This window comes from Scleropages formosus, chromosome 12 (genome assembly GCF_900964775.1).
Source record: "Scleropages formosus chromosome 12, fSclFor1.1, whole genome shotgun sequence".
Classification (NCBI taxonomy): Eukaryota; Metazoa; Chordata; class Actinopteri; order Osteoglossiformes; family Osteoglossidae; genus Scleropages; species Scleropages formosus.
The window spans coordinates 25,918,360-25,943,767 of NC_041817.1; the positions used below are offsets into that span (position 1 = coordinate 25,918,360).

The following is a 25,408-nucleotide window of genomic DNA, read 5'->3' on the forward strand; positions in this document are numbered from 1 at the left end:
AAAAAGTCAACAGTAGCAGCACAAAAATAAGTGGGTCCAGTCAACTATGTCCCAGCATTATGACAGACATGTCTGTGGAAGTCTGCTCTGAGCTTGGGGGCACAGAGGTCACACCCTCAAGATGGTTGGCTCAACCATATGCCTTCAGTGCAGGTATTAAAATAAAGCAAGTGCATGCTGACATCGAAGGCTGAGATGATATTGGGAGGCAGAGAACCCACTTTGAGCCTGACACTGCAAACATACACCTCCACAAACTCCAGACTTCCTCCTATTTGAGCTTCAATAATTAAAGATACACAGGAAAGCAGCACCCTTTTTCCAAGCCAATCACCACACCTCAACAGTCAGCGTGCACCAACTGTGTTAACATTTATGAGTCTAGCCCTGTGAGGAAACCATGGCTCCTTAGAGGTAATTTACCATCTCTCCGTCTTTACATGTGGAGGCTATAAATATATGCTTTGTTGTTCAGGAACAGTGCGAAAACATCAAAGCAAGGGGCAGAGGTAGGACATAACTGGGGTCCCACATTACACTCATAGTTTCCTGTAAAGTCATCATGAATTTGCAGGGGGATAAACAGTTTCATGGATACATGGGTGTTTTCGCAGATATACATGTCAATGTCAGAGACCCTCATCTTCCCCTAAAAGCCCGTATGCACACTGAACTGTGTGGCATTCCCTGACTACACAAATGGCTTTTTGTGACAGCTCTGTCTCACTAAAGGGTAGACAACAACAAAACAAAGGAGAAACGGAGCAAACAGAACAGGACCTGGAAGATCGGTTTGGAGTGAAAGTTCCACTGGCACGGAGCGACATGGCGGATGCCAGAAGGATGTCCCGCTTAAGTCTGACCACAGGCACTTTGACCAGTCAAGCCTGACCAGTGCATCTGGCCAACATGCTCTTTGACAGGTGGAGTCTTGACCACATGCATTTTGACCAGCATTCTTTTTGTTTGTTTGTTTTTTTTTTTTTCAAAAAAATGCAGCATCCAAAATCAGGTCACGGACGAGGAAAAAGACATCCATGCAAAAGTAAAATGCTTCTAAACCAAAACACAAAACACAAAGTTGACCACCAGTGAGGTTGGACCGGGAAAATAGGAAGCATTCAGAAGTACACGGTAACGTTACAAGGATCTGAGCATTCTGAAATTAAAAAGGGATATTTAAAAAAAATTAAAAAATAAATAAATAAAAAATAGAACAGCAGCCAGTTTATAAGACTGGCACTGAAACGCAGTGAAACAATTCAACTTGATGAAAGTCCTCTTACCTCTATCATTATATGAAATGCGTGCTGGTGAGAGGAAAGAGAAGAGGCACAGAGAAATTACTGTTTCCAGCCCAGAGGGTTATCATCTGCCCTCCCCCACCCCTTGACAATCTCCCCCATTTTTTGTAGGTGTATCGAGAGCAAAATAACCAGTCACTGCTGAGAAATCATGCATTTAAAATTTAATAAAAGTGGAGGAGACTCCCCCCACCCAGGATTTAACCAATGGGGAGAAGAAACCCTGCATAGACTTATTAATTTAGAGAGGATATTGCAGCTGACCAATGGGGTGAGGATACCCCTTGGATGCTTGTGCATGGCCTTACATGTCAGCAGTCCACTCAAACAGCTGAGTTGGCAACATCAACACACCACCCACTAAAGCAGCCCTCTCTCACCACACTGGCTGCAGCCAAAAAGAATTAACAGGACAGCTGTCAAATGCTGAAGAGGAAAGGAAAGGAAGGAGAGAGAGAGGAAAAAAAAAAAAACACACACAATAAATGATGCCTGGCCCCTGAGGACGTGGCTGAAACAATAAAAGAATGCACCTACAAGGATGCAAGGGTCCCACTACAGTCTCTCCTATGTAAAGTCCAGCTGGTACGGTACTTAAGAGATCACCAAGTAAAGCCAACTGCTGGAGAGAGCCACCAAGGTTCCCAAGCAAAGGGGAGCCAATATATACGCAACAACGCACACAACACCACGATGCACCCATGTATGGAGAAACTGACCAATGGACAGTTATACACAAACAGGCAATAGGTACTATACTGTATTACTAAGAAAGTAAATTTCAGGGAAAAGACAGATCCAATTTAAAAACAAATTTTCTGCCAGAAGATGGATAGATTTCAGCTGACATTAACAAGTGTTCTTCAGCCGTGGAGGTTCCGTCAGTGGTGCAATCATCAGACAACCACAGAGCTGGCACGAGAAAAAGCATCAGAAGCCCATGGTCTCGGCTCCACAGCTCTGTCTATAAATACACCTCCAGTAGAAGCAGGTCAGAACATATTGCAATCAAATGCTCTCAAAATTCCTTCAGACAGGTCGATCTCCAGTTCATTCACAACACCACCAATGCACAGTTGTACTTGCTTGCGAACGCTTTGGAAATACTCTGAGAACGCAAAAGAGAGCCGACCTTGCTGCTCCTCTGCGTCTCCCTGCAAGTTGAGGGAGTCGTTTAAAGTCTGATAGACAGAAATGATTTTAAGCACACAAACACTTCCAACAAGAGGACAATGCACTATCAGCACAGAAGGGTACATATTAAATGAAAAACACTCAACATAATAAACATGATCACAGAGAAAGGAACACTTCTACACATCTCTTCCTGCTTGTTCAAAATGTACCAGAATTTTGATGCAATTTTCAAATCCAAAGTATTAAGTCCTTAAGCATTTCTAAAACAAGTGTTTTTTGTTCTTTCTAATTAAGGCACACTCTGCTAAGAAGCTCTAAATGTGGGCCGGCTGATTAGTAATTAAAGGCACACAGTGCACTCTGCGTCGCCATCCGTGTGCTCTCAGAGCCTCTGAACAGCATTCTCGCATCTCAGTGGGAGGCTCTCCACATCCTGCTCACAGCATGGAGAATAAGACTCTTTAAGCTACAGGATTATTATTGCAAAAGAGATTGTTTAAAAACTAAAAAAAGTTAGGTGAAGAACAAAAAAGGCATACAATGTGAAAGTAAAGCCTGTGAACATTGTCTTCAGGCAAGCTGACTATACAGTTTTTAACTGAACAAAAGCAGCATTAAGAAATGTCACTCCTAGATGACAGAATTCCAGAGGGCAGTTGATGAAGGCACCAGATGTTTGTACAGCACTGGACACAACCACGTGTCACTTGTAAACTTCCAAATACACCAGATCCTCTTGTTTCACAGTCATTAACTTAACTACTTCAGGCCCACACCTGTGGCTGCTGCGACATCCTCACAGCCCACCTGCTCTGTGTATTATACTGATGTCTTGAATGACAGCATCACAAACAGCCTGCTTTTCCTCTGCCATCTGACACTGGAACGATCAAAGTTCTTGGGAAAGGTAAAACAGGAACATAAATGCAATACAGACACAGATCATGTCAAAGGAATATTTATTTCTGCATAGCAGGTTGCATATGAGGAGGCAGCCTGTGCCAAGTATAGAGGATTGGCAGAGTAGGCGATTTTTTTTTTTTTGGGGGGGGGGGTCTCACACTTACTTGGGTGGGCACCAGAACTGGAGGATAGGCCAGCTTATGATGTCTGTACATCCAGAAGGAGAAAACGACGATGACCGCAATCCCCATGATGGGTACCAGGGAGTACAGCAGCGTGTTGCACAGGGGGGGGTTAGGGGGCATCGGGTTTGAGGTTGCTGCACAGACCAAGTTGGAGAAAACAGAGAGAAACTAATTCAATTCAGCTGAAACAAAGATCAGATTAGTTCAAGTCTAAGAGTTCCTAAACAGTTTTATAAACCCACGGATTGTTTCTCTTTGTTAATGCTACACAAGCCGAAGGTCTACGGGGTTTGCGGTGGAGTTTTAACAATCAGAGAACTCTTTGCTTAACCGAAAAAACTTTACTTCAAGTGACTGCCAGTTCAGGCTGGTTTTGGCTGCTGTGCAAAACTTGTTGCATTGCGAAACAGGTTTTCACTGCACTGCTTGGGCCAGCAGAATGTGTAAAGGGGCTGCTGAATGACTGCACTCAACAGCCCCTCGAAATGAGGAGAAATGCACCCTGGATGGCATGTTACTGCTCGCAACTTAAAAACATGTCCAGGTGAGACCACGGAATGTCCTGAGCTCAACAACTAAAGCACAACACACACACACAAAACCCCCCGTCATCTCACTTCCTCTCCTCTACCGTAATTTAAAATTATCTCCTGTTGAATATAATTACATTTACACTGAGAAACAAAAGCAGACCCAATCATACTTTAATAAGTGAGTTTTTCCTAAGATGTCTCAATAAGAGCCAAAAGCAGCTTCCTTTAAGGGAAATCTTGTTTCTGGCTGTGTAAAAGTGAGATTGTTTGTGACACTATTATACTGTGAGCTCTGCTGCCACATCAACTTCCTAATAACCGATGTTTTCAACTTTTTACCTGAAACTACCTCCAAAAGAAGTTAAATTTATAATAATCTTTTCCAAACCTGGGACCCATAAAGCTTCATATCTCACAGCTCCACATCTGTCAGGCAGATGTGTCAGAGTGCAACAGTCTGTTAAGCCCAAACATTTCTCTCCCCAACCCCTGTGGTGCCCCAGTGCCACCCAGGCGGTGCAGGCAGGCCTCAGGAATTATACTCTCAGCAGTCTCACAGCTCTCCTATCCTTGGCATACAGTGCAGGGCAGGCGCACCCAAAGCGCCCATGCCTATTGTAGTAATCCATGACACGCTATTCCTACGTACTCCCCGGCCTCTGTGTGCCACATTCACCATGGTACATTACTGCTCTAATCTAGTCTAAAATCTAGTACAGCAGGAACAGTACCACCTACGAAGTATAAATAACAACGGAAAAGCAATGTCTACATGTACTGTAGATATTCTAAGAATGCACAATACATTTTATTTGTAGTGTTTTCTGTGGCTATTAACAGCACACACCCAGTACATTATTACACCAGCACCTAGAGAGGTGTGTAACAGTCAGTTAGGTGGTGTCAGTCATCTCCAGGCCCACCTTAACAAGAGCACGTTTGCACCAGCTATGCAGCCCCACCCAACAAAAGCTCTCTCTGTACAGGGAGAGCTGGAAAGAACGCAAACAGCAGCCCAATGCTAGCAGCAGCATTCCCCTGAGGCAGAGATGGACGGAAATATACAAGAGCATAAGCTTCACTGACTGTGCATAAACAGACCCTGCACAGGACAGGAAGTACCAGCAGGAAACACTTTGGGTCTGAGGGGGGAACACGTAAAGAGGTTATAGCAATACTTGACAGACAGCCATCATCCTAGCCTGTTTCGGTTGGATTTATAGTTAAAAAGAGCAGCCCAACTGAAAGCAACATTGCACTGTATACAGTATTTGTGGGGTGTTGTGATGCGGTGGGGTGTGGTGATGCGGCGGGATCAGTTGGTGCCCGCTGTGTGACAGGTCTGAGGTTCGAGCCCTGCTTAAGGGGGGCCTTGCAATAGACTGGCATCCTGTCCTGGGTGTGTCCCCTCCCCTCTCGGCCTTGCGCCTTGTGTTGCCGCGCAAGGATCCAGTTTGCCACGACCCTGCTTGGGACAAGCGGTTGTTGACAATGAATGGATGAAATGGTGCACAGTATTAGGGAGGTTTTCCTGTTACCGATGCATTAATGCAGCTAAAGGCTTATTTGACATTGGAGACAATTTAAGAAAAAAAGAATGCTGAATTGACAGCATTGCAGTAGGAAAAAAGTCCAACTTCCAACAAACACCATGGCAAAATGCAAACCTGTTTCCCTCTGAAAAGTCCTATTAAGATAACAGAAATTTCCCAAATCAGTTCTGCTTTTTTTACTGGAACACACAGAGGCAAAGCTATGATTCAAAGAGAGGCTAATCAAACATTCTGACAACATCAAGAACATTATGCTAATATTTCCAAAATGAGGACTGGCAGTGAGCTGGGAAAATTCAGCCATGCATTATTCATCACCTGTGTCCCCAGAGCAGGTCAGGATTTGACTAATGTTGTATTAGTTTATCCTGCAGCTGTTGCAGATTAAGAATATCAGGGTGCAAGATGACAACTAAAATCATTCTGTCTTCCCAAATTTATTGAATGTCAACCAACTCAATCCCTCTGTTGGGTATCCTGCAAATGCCTCAGTCTTACTTCTGACCAAAGAGTAAATTTCTAAAGAAGTGTCAAGTTGTCTGATTTCAGGCCCTCCTGTGGTCAAACAAAAGAATGGGGCTGGGTGAGGACTTACTCTGCACAGGCTGAGCGTCCGGGCTGTAGAAAAACTTTTCGTTGCACATGTTGCCTTCACAGCAGCAGAAGAAGACATCAGGACCCTCTTTCCTCTCCACACACTCGCGGCTGCAATATACACAGGATGAGCACAAGTTGGTCAAAGGCAGACACAGGTTGACATGCCTGTGACCTTGCGGGATATAGAGAAGATGGTGTGCTATTCTTACCATGTGTTCAGTTAATATCAAGATTATATGCAGACGTTGTATAAACATGTCACACTGTTACATAAAACTGGGACAGTGACAAGGCCACAGATGTTTTTCTTACTTCCAATATTGCAAAATTGTAAAGAGGCAGAAGACAAGCAACTCCTCCTGCCTGCTGATGTTTTTAAGATTATGCAAATCCTCATTCTGTTAAGTGTGATCATTTGGTTGCTCACACTCACTTTCATGAAGTCCTCACTCTTCCTAGCTCATCATCCAGACTACAGCAATACCTCACCTACTGCAACACCTTCCTGTTTGGGCTTCAGTCCTCTATCAGGCACCTTCACCTAGCCCAGAATGCAATGGCACAAAGTGCTGGACCTGTCCAGAGGTGGTCCAAAATAGTCAACCTGTTGTCAATTTCGGTCCCAATGTGGTGGAAAGAACTCTCTCTGTCCCCCAGAGCCACAGATTTCCTCCCAACATTCAAGAAGGATCTCAAAACCCATTTCTTTCATACCTGTCTCTCTCCTGAGAAAGAGCAGCTTTGGAAAAAAGTATGTACCAAAATGCATAAATATGAATCGTAGGTTCTAGGAACCAACTTGTGAAAAGAATAGAGCATAAAACAGTGAAAAGACACAAACAGGTGGGAGGAAGAAGAAGTTTTTAACTACGTGTGGAAACGTAAAGCCACTGCATCCTCAACCAGCATGTGAACTGTGCAGTCCTGTCACATCAAACAGAAAAACAACTTCACCAGCATGCTGGGGCAAGCTCTGCACATGCAACGAAGTGCCTTTTAATATTTTTCTGGTAAGAGTACCAGCATTACTCAGTGACTTGAACTCCTAAACGAATAAAAATCTCAACCACAAATGCAACAATGACAATCTAGGTTGAGATACCAAGATTTGCTACACCAAGGTGACTACTTGTACTACTGCACCTCTTCTAGTTCAGCCTAACATTTATCTTTTAGATTTTTACAAGAAATTATGACCACTGGCCAAATTACATAATACATCAAGTGAATATAAATACATCAGATCATTTAAAAATTTTAAGGAATGACAGGGGGAAAAAAAAATCCCTTCAGAGTGTGAGAGTCTGCCTGATAACCTGCCCTTTCTCAACAGAAACAGTTGCGAAAGACAAAGAAATTATTTAAGCCTAGAAGCTGCAGGCAGCATGTCTCATCCCTTTTCGGGCAGCAAGACAGAAGTGGGCTGCTTACCTGTCATAGCAATTGACGTCATCAAGCCAGCAGCCCTGCTTCACGATCTCGATGGAGCCTGACACGTTCTTCCATGTGGCAAAACAGTGCCGCCGCTTGTCTGTTTCGCCGACACAAGCCTCGATACCACTGCGGTTCGTGCGCTCCTTTTCCCAGCTTACGTTGAAATATACACACTCCTGGGTCTCTGAGCGGCCAAGGATTGCTCCTGCAGGACCGAGAGTACACACAGGGAGAGGTGTGGTGTAAGCCTTCTGTTACGTGGTATCAGAGTGTCACCATTATCAAACTGCAGATTCTGTAGACAGTCAACATTTGGATTTCCTAGGGGTGATGGGAGGTAATGAACATGTGAGACCTTGCAAAAGGACAAGGAGAACAACACAAACTCTCCCATGGAAACCACAACTTTCAAAGGTAGCGAGAAGCAAGCACTGGTGGTGACAGTGTGTAACTTTCAACAATGGAGATTAGCTCAGCCCAATGTTATAGAACTCAGTCGCCAGTAAAATAACATGTGTTCAACTGGCTGACCTGCTGTAAAGGAACAAAGTGGCACAGGTTTGTCTTTCACAGGGAGATGCCATCAGCTCAAGTCATGGGTTCAACACCTGTACTCAAGAACTGCAGTGCAACACATCTCAGAATACAGTTTAATTAGCTGGCAGATGTCTCAAAGTGAAAGGCATTGTTTTTAACTGAAACAGCAAACATTACATATAAAAGGTAACCCCTGGAAATCTAGCCATGGTAGAAGATTCCGTGGTTACCCACAGAGAGCGTTTCAGAGACACAGTCAAAAAAAAAAAAAAAAAAAGCACCTTTTGCATCAAGCTTTGCCATCTCAGGAAACAAATTCAAATCTCTGTCTTACATGTGTGGCCTGATGATGCAAACAAGCGTAGGAATTATCATGATTGTGATGAGTGTGATGAGCATTGTGACATTGTTAGGACATCAATGGTACCCAAGGGGAAAATGGCCTGTGGAGAAAAACCATCTGCTAGCAGATGATCACACAACAAGAGATGACTGAGAGCCCATTCCCCCCAACATACAAGAAACCTGAAACGTGCACATAAACAATACAGAGCTCAGATAATGTTAGCGAAATCAGACACATAGCTGGTCTGAACACTGGCCATTTATGTCAGTCCATGAAACATACCATGAACATGTTCACCGAGATCACTTTCAAAGTCCTTTATGGATTTCGCTAGTAAAATAAAAAATGAAATGCACTAATGTTAGCACAACTGGGATGTCCTGGCAGCAAAGGCCCTGCCCACAGATTCCTGTCAGGCAGACCGCTCACTCCCACAGGACCGACCTTGGGGAAGGATGCATGCATAACAAACCGATCTCATAAGTACACATTATCTGGGGCAAAGACTTCATTTGTTAAGTACTAAGAGGAGACAACAATTTAACCAACACTATCAAAAGTCCTATCTTTAGTATGTTCAATCAAAACATCAGGCTACTTAGCACTCCCACCCTTTCTTTTAAAAAAAAAAAAAAAAAAGTTATAGTAGATTCTGATTCAACTCCAGCTGGTATATTTACCCAAAAAGGAATAAGAGTATCCATCACAAAGAATTTGACAGGTGATCCCTTGATGAAATTGAAACTACGCAAATCAAATCAGGTCAGGTCAGAAAATAAATCAATGGGTAGCCTTTCAGCTTTGCTGTTCAGGGAAAATCTCCTGTGTGCACTAACTGAAGGGTGGCACAGTGGCACAGCGAGTAGCGCTGATGTCTCACAGCACCTGGGTGGTTCGAGAGAACAGGGGTTCAATCCCCGCTCAGTCTGTGTGGAGTTTGCATGTTCTCCCTGTATCTGCGCGGATTTCCTCCGGGTGCTCTGGCTTCCTCCCACAGTCCAAAGACATGCTGTTCAGGTTCCCCCATAGTGTGTGTGAGTGTCACAGAGTGAGTGTGTTTCACTGATGCATGGATGAGTAACCCCTTATAAGTAGTCTATCTAGCAGCGTAGTCACCTTGGTGAATAAGGTCTAGGCTAGCAACACTACACAGTGTCCGTTGCAAGTCGCTTTGGACAAAAGCATCTAAGTGAATAAACGTAAATGTAACAGAGGCAGCATCCTGTAAAACACCACCCCCAACAGCTTAAGCACAACAGCTTCTATGTCAGTTAATGCAACACTGTGTGCCAGAGGCCTGGTCCCCTTTCAGTCCCCAGGTGCAACGCATGGGCAGGTGCAGTTCAACTGTGTAGCAGGCAGATTGGCAGCACAGAGGACAGCTCTGCCCAGGGGCCATACATGAGCTTCTCTGAAAAAGTGGCATTAGAAGACAATTCACACACACTGATATGGTTATGACACCACTGAGCAATTATCGGCACTCCTAACATATTTAGTAGTGGCACGTGGGACCTACGGTGACGTGCTCAAGGCCACAGCCTAGCTCCACAATGAAATTATTTTTAGGAACCAATTTGTTAATTGCCTTGAGTAGGGAAAAATCCAGGGATTAGTTCCAGTGCATGTACCGAAGAGGCATGAGTTGCCATTATCTGGATTATGTGGAATGTGCCAGGATTTTTGTTACAGCAGCCATGAGACACCAGCTGTAGTGTAAACAAGGCGGGCATCAGCATCTTTCAACCAGAAAATTTGACTCAAGTTAACAGAATTGGCCATAGCATCTCCTAAAAGAACACTTATTTCAGTGTACTCAAAGCAGTAACTGGTATAAAACCAAATACAGAATACCAAAGTATACAGTTAATGCATTATTCCACACGTCTTCATGAAGTCTCATGTGTGGGCTAGATAAACCCTCAAAGAAAATTGCCACCATTTTGTGTGCTTTGAGCCCAAAGAAAACCTGTAACCTTTTGTAAAGTAACAGCTTCCCTCACAAAAGATGAAGTTTGTGAAAAATCAGTATAGAGTGGCCATGCACGAGATTCTCTGGAAAAAAAAAAGGCATTGCGCAATAGCAGTGAGAATGTTATTTCAGACCTCAACTAATTATTTTTCTGACTTCACTGTTAGCAACTAATCAGAGGATCTGAATGGTTTTAAACAAAACAATCATTTCTTTACATCATCAAAACAAATATCATGGCAATTTCCCTTCATCCAAAAAACACAAACTTGTTCAAGATTTCAGTTCCCAGCAGCTTCAGTGGAACCGTACTTTTACCAGTAACAGAACAGAAAGGTTTCAGCATTTCAACTGAATCTTGAGGCATGACTGATATTGCATCCCAGCAAGATGTCTGACACCATTTGCTGGAAAAGATGTGCACACAATTCGGGTCCACAACCCAACTGCAAAGCCATTTTTGTGACTGTAAAGATGCATCTCAAAAAACAGCTGACACAACCACTCCCATGGATTCAAAGCTGACAACGTTGAAACCACAGAGAGCAAATGCTGCAGTCCAGGAAGCAGATGTCACACTAGTGGGGATGCCAGTGTCAGGAGTTACCCTACCTCCATTAAAACCCCCCAGCAGTGAAAGCAAATTGGCTCAGTTGCTGGTTCTGCAAGAAGCAAACTGCCAGCGTGCACAAATCCCTGCCCAGCACCCACCCCCTCCACCTCAAACAACTGGATCTGCTGACTCAGGCAGCAGTCTGGACACCAACCCCTCCTCCTGACACGAACCATGCCAGCTACTAGAAACAAAAGCAACAGTGATTCACAGCTTGTCAGCGTACCAAACCAGGGTCATGTCAGTCCAGTGAGCAGCTAATATACCAAACACCTTCCTTTCAGCTACTGGATGCTGTCAGTCTATGTACACAATCAGAGCTGCCAATGGTCACAAGGAAAATGACACGTTTGTGACTTCAGGTATCAACTCAGAGCACCTTATCCCTCACATAGCTGATACCAACTGCAAAGTCTCAGCTTCAAATGAAAGAAATTAACCAATTTATTCAGGGAGTTCACTTCATTTTGCCAGCAGACCCTGTCACCCAAAGACAAGAGGTCACAGATGTACACCTTACTCATACACACAGCCAGACATTTGCTGAATCAAGGGTAAGTAAAACAGTCAGGGTACAATGGCACAGTTCATTCATTCATTCGAAGCCACACGTTAAGTCACAACAGTTCAAACTTGCATTATAGTATATTGTACTTCCTCTTCAGTCTGACAGGAGTCTTGTTTGATTTGTGTCTTTAAAGTAGCACCCAAGTCCACTAAAAAACCACTTCCATTGGCCAGAAGTATAAAATCTATTATATACCAACTTGTACTCTTTTGCAACTTGTGAAGAGTACAACAGCTGAACTGACTGGTGGCACAGAGTTGAAGCATGGTACAGACAGGTACATTGTAAGTCCCCACCTCCACCCTCTGGTAGGATGCAGTGCTTGGAATATAGGCAGTACAATGCCTCCCTTGCTTCATGCAAGGCAAGCGATCCAGCATCTCTGTGCTCATACGAAAGCAGCAGGTGAAAAACTCGGCAGCTCCCCTTGCAGACGGCCACCCTAATTACAGTATCACTACAGCATGCTCTTTTGAGCTGTGCAATCATATTTCCCTCAGTAGTTGAGGGCTTAAAGTGTATGACTTCTCATTTCCTGCAAATCTTTGCTATAAAGCTCAGGAACATGCCAGAGCTGTCTGAAAATGCAAACGGGTCTTGCGACAGGCAGAAAAGGGAGGACAAGTATGGGAATAAACAGCACTCGCACCTTTCTTTAGGGCCATCTATTCTATTGGACTCAATGGTTTAACTAACATTTGGGGGGACAGGAGTTTGGTACTGACTAGCAATTAAAAAGAGCAAGCTGCAAACTGAAAACATAGTGTAAGGGAATGAAGCATGCTGCATCCACAGCACAGTGACTTCCCATACAAGTTCCTCCTTTATGGGCTTCATGTTACATTACTATGCTACCTCAGGTAACACCAATTTCTGTTGCTATATAATCCTATCACTGTCAAGAAGTGACTTGAGTTTAAATGTTGGACTATCGTGACTCTGGAGGGTCCGCAAGTCATCCCATTTAAATAATCATTTTGCACTGGGATATTCCTGAGTCTGTGTAGCTGCAACTATAATGCATACATTAATTTCCAATGCAATAACTCTGCAACAAGTAGGGGGTCTGACTTTTTTTTTTAAAATCCCATTCCCTCAGATTTGGAATCAGTAAGATGATCAAATGTGTATTTATTTTTATTTAATAAGTCAGTGGCCAAAAAGCAGGGCAACAAGTGAAACTTCAGAACTGTGACACAGCTCAGCAGGCCTGCATCACTACAATCCCAACAACAGCTTGTTCACAGGCCCTTGCCCTGCATCCTGCCACTGAGCATTAAATAACACTCAACAAATAGCACATACACAGGCTAGCAAAAACTGCTGCTACAAGAGCTTAGAGTTGAAAAGTACAGCTAGCCAACATACTGTTTATCACATGTAGCTGACTGCTCATACTGGACTGAGCAGGTTCACAAAGGCTGCACTCTGTGGTGCCGTGTTCAGGGCAGACAATCTGATCCCCTAATACCCAGTGGAATGTGAAGCTGCCTCTTGGGCTGTGCCTCTATTCTGCAGCTCTGGCTTGTCACTCACCTGCAGAAGGACACATTGGGCTACTGGGCTCCTGTTCCAGTGCAGTCCCAGTATGTGTACTTAGCTCCAACCCTCTCCTGGTGTCACATCCCATTATAGTTTCACCTCTTGGTCACATGGCCTTCATATAGGTTTCCGTATGTTACAGAAACTGTGGAGGCAATAAGTCTAACTGCAGACAGTATATGATCACATTCACAGGCACCACAACGCAAACCTTTACAACCCACAAGCAGGTACACAAGCCAGGTATTCCCTGACTAGTGGAAGTATGTATGAAACGCAGCAGGCAGCCACGTTTTGCCTATCTGCTGACAAGGAGAATGCAACATGGAATACATGACGTGCTCAAGGCATTATATGCAAATGCTCAACCAGAAAAAGCTACATTCCAGATATTTGCAAGTGGCATGCCTAAAGGCACATAGCTCAATATCGGCACTTCCACGTCACACAAATAACCAGGGGAAAAAACAGAAAGTCAAACGCATTTTTTGTTTAACTCTGAAAAGCTCTCACCTTTAACAAAGGGTTAAATGAGTGAGAATGTCAAATACGTTTGTCAGATATGCAAAGACAACTGCCACTTTTCTAAAATGCTGAAGAGCTGCCAGAGATGAACCCTTGAACACTAGCAGGTATCAGTCTACTGCATTACAAAGGCTCTCAAAACTTTGTGTTGAAGAGGAAAATAAGGACTGAAGAAATATGAAAGTTTTTAGCAACACTATGCACACGTTACACTGTGTATCATTGCACTGATCTGTTCTATTACTGTGAAACACTTTGGGGTACACTGATGTGCATAGGACAGCAAAGTCTTCACATAGAGCATTGCAACCTTTTTTTGGCTCACTAGCTCATTTCTGCTCATTTTCCCCACAAATCTGCTACAAACCACTGCTGTTCGTTTATTCTGACCAGAGCTCTACTACACTGCCTTACTGCAACTGCTCACTGGTTCTCCCGAGAGCTTCTTCTGACTGTTTTCTCCTATTCTTTGTTCTTTCCCAAAGTTTGGCTTCTAGCAGCAACTCACTCCTGCTCAACAGTTCTCACAGGAAGTCCACCTTGTGGGCTGTTCATTCACACTCATGTCTGCTTCTCTCATCATTGACAAAAGTACTTGCTTGACCACCAACACATCACATCAACCAAATTAAAACTAAGACGCACACAAACGAACAGCCTAAGAAGGCATAAAAGCATCTTTGGAACCAGCCCCAGTATTTGGAAGCAGCCCCAGCATGTATACACATTTTAACACTGAAAACTTCTGTGTATAGATCCTATAACAACGACTTCTATAAAGATTTCATGTCCAACAGTGAAAACAAATTACTCCTGTACCAGCAGTATCTATTTCACAGGACTAAGATATGGAGTAGAACTGAACACACACACACACGATGGAGGAAGGGGACAACCCTGGCAAAAGAAAAGTGGAAATGAGTCCCATGAGAGCTGAAAAGAAGTGTGATAAATGTATAAGGAGTAGTTTTAATCAGGGATCAAAGCAGGAATGCAGTGCAGTCTGTGTCTAGAAGACTCTGAATGAGACAAGGAAACAAGCTCAAGGTGCATTAATCACACTTAGGCCTTTTCTCAGGGGCTCTGCAACTGCAGATCCTGCACCGACATCCATTCTGGGCTCACGTTCACTGACACAGGCTTGTGAAAGGGTGGAAATGGGACAACTCATGTAAGTAGGGAGGTGGACTGTGGACTCTCAGCTGTTCATCTTATTTTGGGCACTTCACTGATCTTTTGTTTCTGATCAATACCATTGCACAAGCAGGTGAAATTAGTTACTAAAAGAAGTGGAAAACAATCTGTAAAACTGCATTAGTCATAAAAAGGTAGGCCTACTTTTTCCAGTTCAGAAGCCATTGTCTATACTAAAAAAAGTTGATAAATTGCAGATTTAAGATATACAACCATAACACATAAAATGTGCGAACATTTTCTGTGCACTAGAGCAAAGAACACAAGGAAACAATGGTGAGAAAAACAGCAGCCTTGCTAGCCTCCATGCCAATCTGCCTGAAGACCCACGTTGTGTGCCAAGGTACTTACTAATTTCCACTACAGCTAAGTACAAACAGTCCGTGTTGTGAATCTTTGCGCTATTAAAAATACTTGAAGGAATCTTGAGACCATTCTTTATCATCCACAAAAGGAGTTACAGAGATGTTGAACAAAGCAGGGCTGCAATGTTTCATTCAAAGGTAAACAACATAGTTTCTTCAATATGTGTGTAAAGATCTCTTTTCAAGACTTTACTAGTTCAAAGGTCAACTGATTACTCACTTTAATCAGGTATAAGAGGACAGAGCTGTAGATTCTCCAGCGTGTCAGTATCTTAAGTGTTCCTCTCAAACCAGCACCATCCAAATCGACTGCACATCACACATAAGCTATAGGAACAGGTGGTGAATTTCCTTGTCAATGAAACAGAAAATTCCCTTTGCATATTCAGGCCCAGCCTGTGCTTTCTGGGGCAACTCTATTATTAAGAAACTAGGTACATGTCCTAGGTTGCACCACTTAGAAGGTGCCCAAACAGCACTCTGTCAGATTTGGATTCATATAGACAGGGAACATTAAAAACTAACCATGGCTCTGCGTCATCTGTACAGGGTCTGTGACTGACAAGCATCTTTACAAGAACATTGTGTTCTTCTGTCGTGTAAGAACCACAGCTTACAGCGCCACACACTGCGTCTGCTCAGCTGGTACCCTGACAGAAATCAAAACAAGTCGATGAGCCGTGCCGAGTTCTGTTATGTCAACGCTCGATGGGGGGGGGGGGGGGGGGGGGGGTTGGTGTGGATTGGCTCACAGGAGACTTGCATGGTGGACAGCTACTCCTTTCACACCCTGCTTGGAGGTACAGTGGGTGCATGGATCAGCCAACAACTGACAGGATTAGCGTAAAGTAGTACAATGCAACATGGACCACGTCCCTCTGCTTGTGCCGGAGGGACAGACAAGTACCATGGCAGCCCAGCAAAGTATGCTAATATGTTTGGATTACCCAAAAAATCTGTTACCGCATTACCAAGTGGAGCCTTCAAGGGCAACTGTAGTAAGCTGAAGAACTACTTATAATTCAGGACAGACAAGGGGGTGGGTGGGATTTCAGTTTTCCATTACGATACCCTGCAAAATCCCCACTTCAAGGAGCGAGGGCTTTTACTGTTGTGACAACGATTATTCAGCAAATTGGGCTTTTGTGCTGTGAAAGGGTAGCTGCTCCTTGGTTCTGAAAAGGGCCAAGGGGCCACAAAGGGGTCTGAGAGGAAAGGGGTGTTAATCTGAAATTCCAATTGTGCCAAAACCCTGCACAAAAGAACTGGACAATACTGAAACTGAGATACACACAACCACTTTCACAAAGAGTATTTATGAAATACTTAAAGCCACATGCTAATAGTCATTCAGCTGGGACAAGGACTTCCATGGCTTTCTGTGAGAATGAGCAGGGACTGAAAAGGCCCTTTCAAATTGTTTTGGGGGGGGAATAGAAAATTGCTATAACTGTGGAAACCTATAATCATTCTCCTTGTAATAGTCTGTTCGGGATTATTCTACCCTCAAAGCAGATTATACTGCAAACTATGCTTTCTTACTCATTTATATATCTGGGAAATTAAGGAAGGTAAGGTTCAGTTTTGCTGTATTTAGGATACAGTAGCCCCCCCCCACCACCACACACATTTCAAGCAGAGTGTTAATCCAACTTCAGTGACTACCATCTTTAATGGATCCCGAGTCCTTCGAAGTGCATGACAGCATATCACAACAGTTGCTGTTGGAATTTATTTTTAATCTCACTAACCACATATATATGGACTCACACCAGAATATTCTTTATTGCACTTATGTTCTTAGGGCTGAAAGGGGTGTGTCCACTGCCGGTGTGATTGATTCCATCCATCTGGTTGCTGTGTTGTGCTCTAACTTTTGCAAGCATTACCATCTTTTCAAGGGAATATAATCTTCTTGTGTGCAAATTATGGCATGGAATGAACCAACAAGAGTACATAGCCTATCAAACAGTTGTACTGTAGAGAAAGTAGCTCTAATCTGGTCATTGGAGTCAAAGAAGGGAAGAACAGGAGTTCTGGAATTACAATGCAATTGAACAATACAAAACTGTTATGGGCTTCCCCCCTCCTACTACAGAATGGAGGTAACCTTCCCAACATCCAAACAACTGTGAAACGTAAGCACACGTGCCAAGACCAAACACATATCTCAGCTGTCTGAACGGGAAAAAGAACAGGTTATGCACAGGTTAAGAAGCATTAGACTTTCTGCATTTGGTAAACAACAGAATGGCCAGACATCCAGCAACTGTTCTGTTGACATGCTGTACATAGCAGGTTGAAAGCACAAACACACGATTACCAGACAAAATAGCACACAGGTGCTTGAAGCTAAAGCAGTTTCATTTCTAGACCAAGCAAAACACCTCAGGTCCTGCCCAATATGCTGTACAAGAAAGAAACAAGACCGTAGACAATGTTGCAATGTTATGCATTAATTAACAGCTTGGCCACACCCACAGTCACAACATTGTACCCATGGCACCAAGCATTCTGAGAAGCTGATTACTGCTCCATCATGGCATTAAACAGGCTCAGAAAATCCAAAACAATAGCACAATGTCCAAGTGGAAGAGGGCTAAAAATCAAGCACCGCAAAAACACTTAAAAAAAAAAAAAAAAAAAAAAAAAACATAAAACTGATATGCCTTAGCTGCTACACTGTAATTGTTGCTAGCATTATACTCTATACTGAGCAATCGCAGCCCACGTGCTGAGATTATTTTTACCATGCAGTGGATATCGCTGTCCTCATCTGAACCCTCCCTCTGTCTGAGGCTGGTACAGTGCACCCCCACACACCAGCGCAGCAGTTTTGCCTCTCTGTATGAAACGGGTATGCGATGCTCCTGGGGGTGGGGACTCATGTCAGTCTGACAGGAGAAAACCTCCTGACAAGATCATGCAATGCTGTGAAACTCTTCAAAAACAAACGAAACAAAACAAATGCCCACACATGATATTCTTCCTGGCTGCCCCTCCAAGGAAAACAAACACCACAAAGAATTTGAGAACGATGCTCTTTCGTGTCTCCGTCACTGAGATGATGAAGCAGACAGGAAATACACCTTCATGAGGCCCTGGCCTTACACATGCCTGCACAGAAGATAAGAGGGACTCTGAATGCTGCCACTCTGATGATACAAACCCTGCGTGAGGGTGCTCGAACCAAATTCTGGTCTTACTAAAATGTTTATGTAAACTGCAGAGGAACAAGAGAAAGTGTGTTCCTGGAGCTCACCAGCAGTATCCCTCAATTACAGAAAGGTATGAGCACACCAGGGCCTCTTCAGAAAAGTGGAACGGGAGGGAAGTAGTGGTATTATTTTGGGCATCTTTCTGTGAAAGACTAAGCCGTCCCAGTATCACCCCTTATAGACAAGTCTACAAACATACAACCACTCTCACAAAATTGTAATGAGATCAAAACACTGTGTTCATAGGTGTACACACAGTATTAGACTATGTTGCTTCTATTAACATTCAGTTAGAGTGTTTCAGGTAAAAACTTCAATTGCTTTTTCAACAACCATGTAAATTTGCAGTACTGCAACACGTACCTTTGGTTGGTTGTTTCTCCTGTTTTCCCAGACTAACTCTTCTGAGCTACTAGGTATTGTCGCCTCACTGTAGGAGAAGCAAGAGGTTTGAACTGGCTTTATACGGCATTATGACAAGCGCCGATTCTTCTTGGGGAGCATACCATTATGGCAGAGGTGTTCAAATGTGTTGGAAATTGTTAAATAGCAACTGGGACTGTGAAATGTATATTCAGGTATTGGACTTCAAATGTGTCAAATGTCTAAATGTATTCTGTTTATTGTGTATTTTGTGTTATTCCATGTTTTGTATTGCCATGACATGTGTTTTAAAAATGGTATGGTCTAAGAGGAGTGAGACTTGCTGCATTGGTGGCCCTAATGGGAGAGGGCAGAGAGATGGGGCCTTGATGTTGAAGGTGAGTAGTTACATAGCCCCAGTACAGTGTGTTATAGTATGATTTGTTATCTGTTTGCACTTGTAAATATTGTAAATAGCCAGCACCACTTTGACGGTGACACAAACATTAAAATCTTTCACTGGCACTGTACTTCCATGTCTGCGACTTTGACATTCAGAGAATCAGTGAACCCAAAAGCTCTCACTTTTCGGCAACACTACCCTCACCTAGGAACGTTGGCGGTATGCTTTCTGACCAAATGAAAAACAGGTCTGCAGTGGGACCACTCTGTCTGGTAACTTTAAAGGAACAGTCAGAGAAAAGTATAAGGACAAAACTATTGCAGTGATCACATTTACTCTCCAGAGTCACAGAACAACATGATGAAAATCAATTTCAGAGGGCAGGACAACAATAATGCTTAACTAAGGACACTCAATGTGCAGCCGGACGGCCTCACGAGGCCCACCAGCTGCACATGGCACACCATTTCATGTAATGTGACCAAAAAGAACACTTGTAAAATAAAATGCTATATCATAAATACTATCAATTTTATTGAACAACATAGACACCTCACCTAAATAAAATACAAAAAAAAATTAAAATTTAAACTTAAGACTAATTGTCACTTACATTGGTGGCACTCATAACAGTTCCAAATAATGACAGCAGCTCTTGGTTGGACCCCCTGATCTACACAGATCACCCACACATAGCTGAGAGTAATTTCCTACGGAACAGCTATGCTTAAGTAATTCAAGGTTGGTTTTAGTCTCAAGGTCACTCAGACTAATTCCTTTAATTATCTTCAGTCTAGTTTAGACCAAATTGTAAACAAAACACACTGAGGCCTGATGTCTCACAGCTGAAAAAACGACAGGCAAAGCTGATCTTGCAATACTCAAACCTCAAGACAAAAACATGCAGAAGAGTGACAGACTGGAGTACTGATCTCCAAGAAGATACTCTTCCTTCAAAATGGTAAGTACATTACAACAGTGGATAAGGATATGTAATCCTATAACAAAGGGGAAAGAGAACCAAGTGTGGGCCCAAAACCAGAACGACTATTTCACCTGAAACAGCAGCATCCTGTTGAGCCCAAGCCAACTTCTATTTTCAGACAAGGTCCACCGTTATTGTATACAAACACAAAGGAGTAGAGAGCAGACAATCAACATTCCACATGTCAGTGACGCACATGCAGCAGCCATGTTCCTCATATTTAACGTCATAGAACATGCTTCTCAAATGCCCACATCTTTACCAAACCACTGCACCCAACAAACAATGACACACATGCAGCTCCTTTTAACTCCGCTGAAGCACAGGCCTACTTTCTTGTACCGACCATTAACCAAATAAAGACTGCTTTTGCTCTGTTTCAATGCAGACAATGGAAAAGGCAGGGATTTAACACACTGAGGATATGGTGCCCTTGACATATGTTCCTGCAGTCTCTTTAGCTTTAGGTTAAGTAAAAGAGGATAGAGGAACCACAGACCTTTGTCCCACTTTGTTGCGGGTCAAATGCACACATCGCACTGTACGCTAAATGCAGAAAAGAAAGCACCACTGGTGAGCATGAGCCCATCCCACTCAGAACAGCTGAAGCGCATCTCTTACAGCATTCTGGAGAGTAGCACTGTTTTAGTCCTGTTACTTTTAAAAACAAAGTATCAAAGTTCTTTCTCCCTTCCACTTAAAACTGAGAAACTCTGGAAACAAGCTGACAGCATAAAGGTGATTAAATACCTAAGTTTACTACTTTTAAAAATCACATTTTAATCATCTGCCAATCCTGCAAAGGTATTCCAGTGCAAATAACCTAGTTATTGACTTCACGCTGGTTTACATCTGCAAATGTTAATACATTCAGACCAATGCAGTTCTCCCAGTATATACAAAATGACTCCTTTCTACTTCTGGTTCTAAAGTTAACTTGGCATTAAATTACAGAAACTTGTACAATCACCTGTATTATGAAAAGGAAAAAAATGAAACTCAAAGCTGAGTTAAACTCCTGTTGCACTATGTACAATTACATTTTATGCAGGTGAGGGATTTTCTTTAAACAGTCGACAGCTTGCCGTTTATTGAAAAGCACAGAACTTTTTCTCTGAGAGTATATATCCAGCACAACATGCCTTAGCAAATACCAGTTTCACATCAAATATGTGTGAATAAATACAAGACAGAAGCACAGAAAATGTCCAGCTGAAAGGCAGCAAGCAGCAGGAGGAACCTGCACCTCCATTTCTTAAGTAATCCGCTACAAAATCAGGACAAAGTGCACACTTAATACTATTACCTCTTACTAGCGTTAGCTAACCCTCATGGGGATAACCTTGACCAATCAACTGTTGCCACTGCTGCAAGAAAGAAATGGGGGGAAAAGCCACAGACAATGTAAAGGATTATGATGACAACTTGCTACCACATTGGGGACCCAGCAGAATTCTCAGTCCTTTCAAGTTCGCACAACCACATACGTGTCATTAAACACTAATAAAACTAAAGCCCAGGCAAACAAGAAAATATTTTCTATTGGTGAGGGATAGAGGGATATCGGTGGGAATCAGAGAATTATGCAGTATTAGTGGTGTCATTTACGCAGAAATATCAACTAGAGGAAATCATAACTCATCTGCACTTACCATGACAATGATCACAAACCACAATGATTTGCATGAAAATGCAAAAATAGTTTACTTCCTTGATTTTTTTTTTTTTTTATCTCTAGCAACAAGCGAGTGCTCTCCCAGCAGAGCACTCTCTAAACAAGGACGATGCTCCAAAGAACGCAGGTCGGCAGACAGAGGACCAGACACAATCCGTGGTGGAGGAACATCAGATGGCAGCAAGGGGGCAAGCCCTTCCCAGATGGTTCTATCACCCTTCACGAAAGAGACAGAACTGAAGTTATCCAACCATCAGATCTCCATGGTGTGGTGATTTGTTGGAGTACAGCAATCTGAGGTGTTAAAAGCCACCTCTTCACTTGCTAATCAAACGGACGTTCTCCAGAAAACTACCAAGTCACCAATTTATGCGGTTTAAAAAAAAAAAAAAAAAAAAAAAAAAAAAAGGGGGGGGGGGGCTCAAAACTTTTTGTACAAAACATTAAAATTGTATTGTGTACCATTACAGAAACAAGGGGACATTCACTGGCAAAGCTTTATTAAATCAATCTGCAGAGTTTTTAAAAAATGGACTGTTACAAGGCATAGAACAGTTTCCTAGAATTTAGCTAATCTAATTTTCCACTGAGTTCCATGCGAGATAAGTGACAGTGATGATCCAAACTCCAGGTGGACAACCAATCACAGCTCTTGCATGCTTTCAAGCTACAGTGTGCCATCAAGCTGAGAATCGGAGGGAACACCTGAGGTAATCTGCCCTGGAACTTGCAAGCTGACACTGACTCATATATTTTATTTCTGACACTCATACCTGTAAAGACAGACAAGCTGAAAAGAACATTATTCCTTGTAAATAGCTGAAATACTGCATAACTTATTTCTCAGTGAGTACTCAGCCTGCTTGCACCTTCCCAAAATCCTGGACATTTTGTATTTCAATGTACATACAGTACTGAAAAGTTGTTCAATCTCCTCCAGGCAAAAGTCATGACTTGACACACCTTTACCTAGCTGTAAATCATGGTTCTAACCCTTAATAAAAAAAGCTTTTGTACAATGAAAGTCATGACGACTACCAATTCCGTCTAAAATCCTTAACAACCAGTGACCTACAAATACTAGATTATCACAACAAGGAGATGATTCTTCAGTGAATACCAGTGAATGTGTCAACCTCCTAAACCAGAAAATGAATCATTAATACACAGGAGTATGCTTGGGGCAAAAAAAAAATTTGCTGAAGGGCAGTGCAAAATTGTGCACATAGACCAACCGCTTTCCAAATTTGATTTCATAGCTTTGCGTTGCATGTTGCTTCAAATACTGCATATTAAACAAGTAAGGGAAAAATGCAGAGCAAAAAAAAAAAAAAACAAAGTAGTATACATCAAACCATTAAACACAGGTACTACTGTTTTCCTCTTAACATTCAAACACAATAAGTAAGGTTAGACACGCAAACTTTTACAGTGCAGTAAAGCAACCTCTGCAACATATCTGTATTCCTCTAAAGGCTGAAAAAAACTGCTGCGACAACAAAACTCACAGATCAAATCTGTTTTTGCACTGATACGCAGTGCACGTACCTTTTTAAAAAAAAAAATAAAAAAATAAAATACAGGCTATTCATGTACTTCCAGACTGGTTCATGGGGTAATTTTTGCCAACGTTTACTTGACTCCTTCCTGGCGAACTGCAATTAGATAAGCAATGATTCTCAGATTCATACGTCTGGGTAAGTTTTACCGTATCAAGCCAGGGATAGGCTTGATCAAGCCAAGCGAGGCAAGGGTACAACGGAGAAAGAAGTTAGATTCCATTTTGGGACGTTCCGACAAATAAAACAGCTCCAACCAACACAGCCCAGCTGGGACCCGGGTCATACTGCCACCATGGCACATGTGCAGCAATCACATCACCTCCTGTGGGCGGAAACTCGCTTATCGAGGCTCCTGTCCTGCTGCTGTCCATCCGCATCCGTCAACCGAGATTTCCATAAACACGCACACAACACTCTAAACCGGGGAGAAAAATTTAAGTAGGATAAAATATGAATGAGCGGCAGAACCTGACAGGTAGTTGACAAACAGTACGCAAGTGCGCGCGCGCGCACAGACACACAAACAAATTAATACCTGCAATCGCGAGCGGAGCGTCACACGGACATGCGGTCGCGTTCTTCTTCTCGTCGCCGCGAAGCGGACAAGACGTGCGCACAAGCCAGGTCAATAAACTTTATTATAAAGAAGCACAGAGAGGACAGAGACCCACCTGAGGAGCAGGAGATGAGGAAGACGGCGAAGGCCACCTTAGCAGCGGCGCCCATGGTTCCCGAATAGAATGACGACGATGCCGACGGGCGCTGAGGAGGATGACGGCGGGAGGTGTCGGAAGCACCGCACTCCTCAGCGACACTCGGCAGTGTTCGGCACCGACACCGATTGAGTGACACAAAAACTGTGAGGGAAGAAGAGCACGAAGACCAAGGAGGAGGAGCCCAGATCCGGGAGCAGGAGCCCGTCCGTCCGGAGTATCGGCATCAGCGCGTCGCCACACCGCCCAAAAAGTACAATAAATACCACACAAGAAAAAGAGCAGCAGTACTAGCAGCACGGCCGCGGGAAGTTTACATCAACGACGGGAAAAGAAATAAAACACCTTGCGCGTGCCGCTTGTTGCTTCCAGCCGGACGCAAGGTTGTTTCTTCTGGAAGGGGAAAAAAAAAAAAAACCACACACAAACAATGCCCGTCTAGTCCCGAAACATTGCTTTTAAATAAGTATTTTTTTTTTTTTTTAAAAAAAAGGGGAAAAAAAAAAAGGGAGCAATGCCCCGCGGCCGCCGCTGGAGCGGTGCGGTAAATATTGAGAGGAATGTAAGAGTGTTAAAGTGCCGCGGAGAGATGTGGCACGCGCCTCTCCCGCTGAGGTGACATTTTCACGCGTTTCGGCGCGGCAAATCCACACTTCGGTTGGGAGAACTACGATAGTCCATCGCAGAATGAACACAACAGTGGCGGAGAGCAGATGTAAACCAGTGCAGGACCGGTTTAAAAACGGTTAAAATTGCTCTTCCGATAATCGATCCGCACAGTCGGAAAGGGATACTAACCCGGCTGCTGCAGCTCGTACAACCGCCAGAAAAAAAAAAGAGACTACCCTCTCTACATAAAATGAAAATTCCCCACAGAAATTTGTTTCTTTTTAAAAAAAAAAAAAAAAAAAAACTCGTGTTCTGCCGTTTTTTTGTTGTTGTTGTTGCTCTCGGGCACTAGGTTCCAGCGAGTCCCACAGCCCGCCTCAGTCAGAAACAACTTCACCGTCACCCGCTCGCAACAAAAAAAGAAACGCGTCCTCCGTCCTTGTGAACCCGCCGGCAATCTCCCGCGGTGTTAATAATACTCTGGAAAGGAAAAGAAGGGCGGCGATATCGTGTGTAATTCCAAAAGGAAACGGTTTGTTCACAACCACCGTCGTATCGCCCGTCTCCCACTC

General features: G+C 43.3%; 1 protein-coding gene across 1 annotated transcript in view; it reads right to left on the reverse strand.

Moving 5' to 3' along the window:
• LOC108929958 (activin receptor type-2A) overlaps positions 1 to 25,091 on the reverse strand; it is a 29,180-nt gene extending 4,089 nt beyond the window's left edge. Inside the window, exons 1-4 of the mRNA XM_018744919.2 lie at positions 24,186 to 25,091; positions 7,644 to 7,851; positions 6,211 to 6,320; positions 3,509 to 3,663 (exon numbers count right to left, since the gene is read on the reverse strand). Of these exons, the coding sequence (XP_018600435.1) occupies positions 3,509 to 3,663; positions 6,211 to 6,320; positions 7,644 to 7,851; positions 24,186 to 24,240 (528 nt within the window). The 5' untranslated portion in view covers positions 24,241 to 25,091. The remainder of the gene's footprint in view (positions 1 to 3,508; positions 3,664 to 6,210; positions 6,321 to 7,643; positions 7,852 to 24,185) is intronic.
• Positions 25,092 to 25,408: the final 317 nt, after the last annotated feature.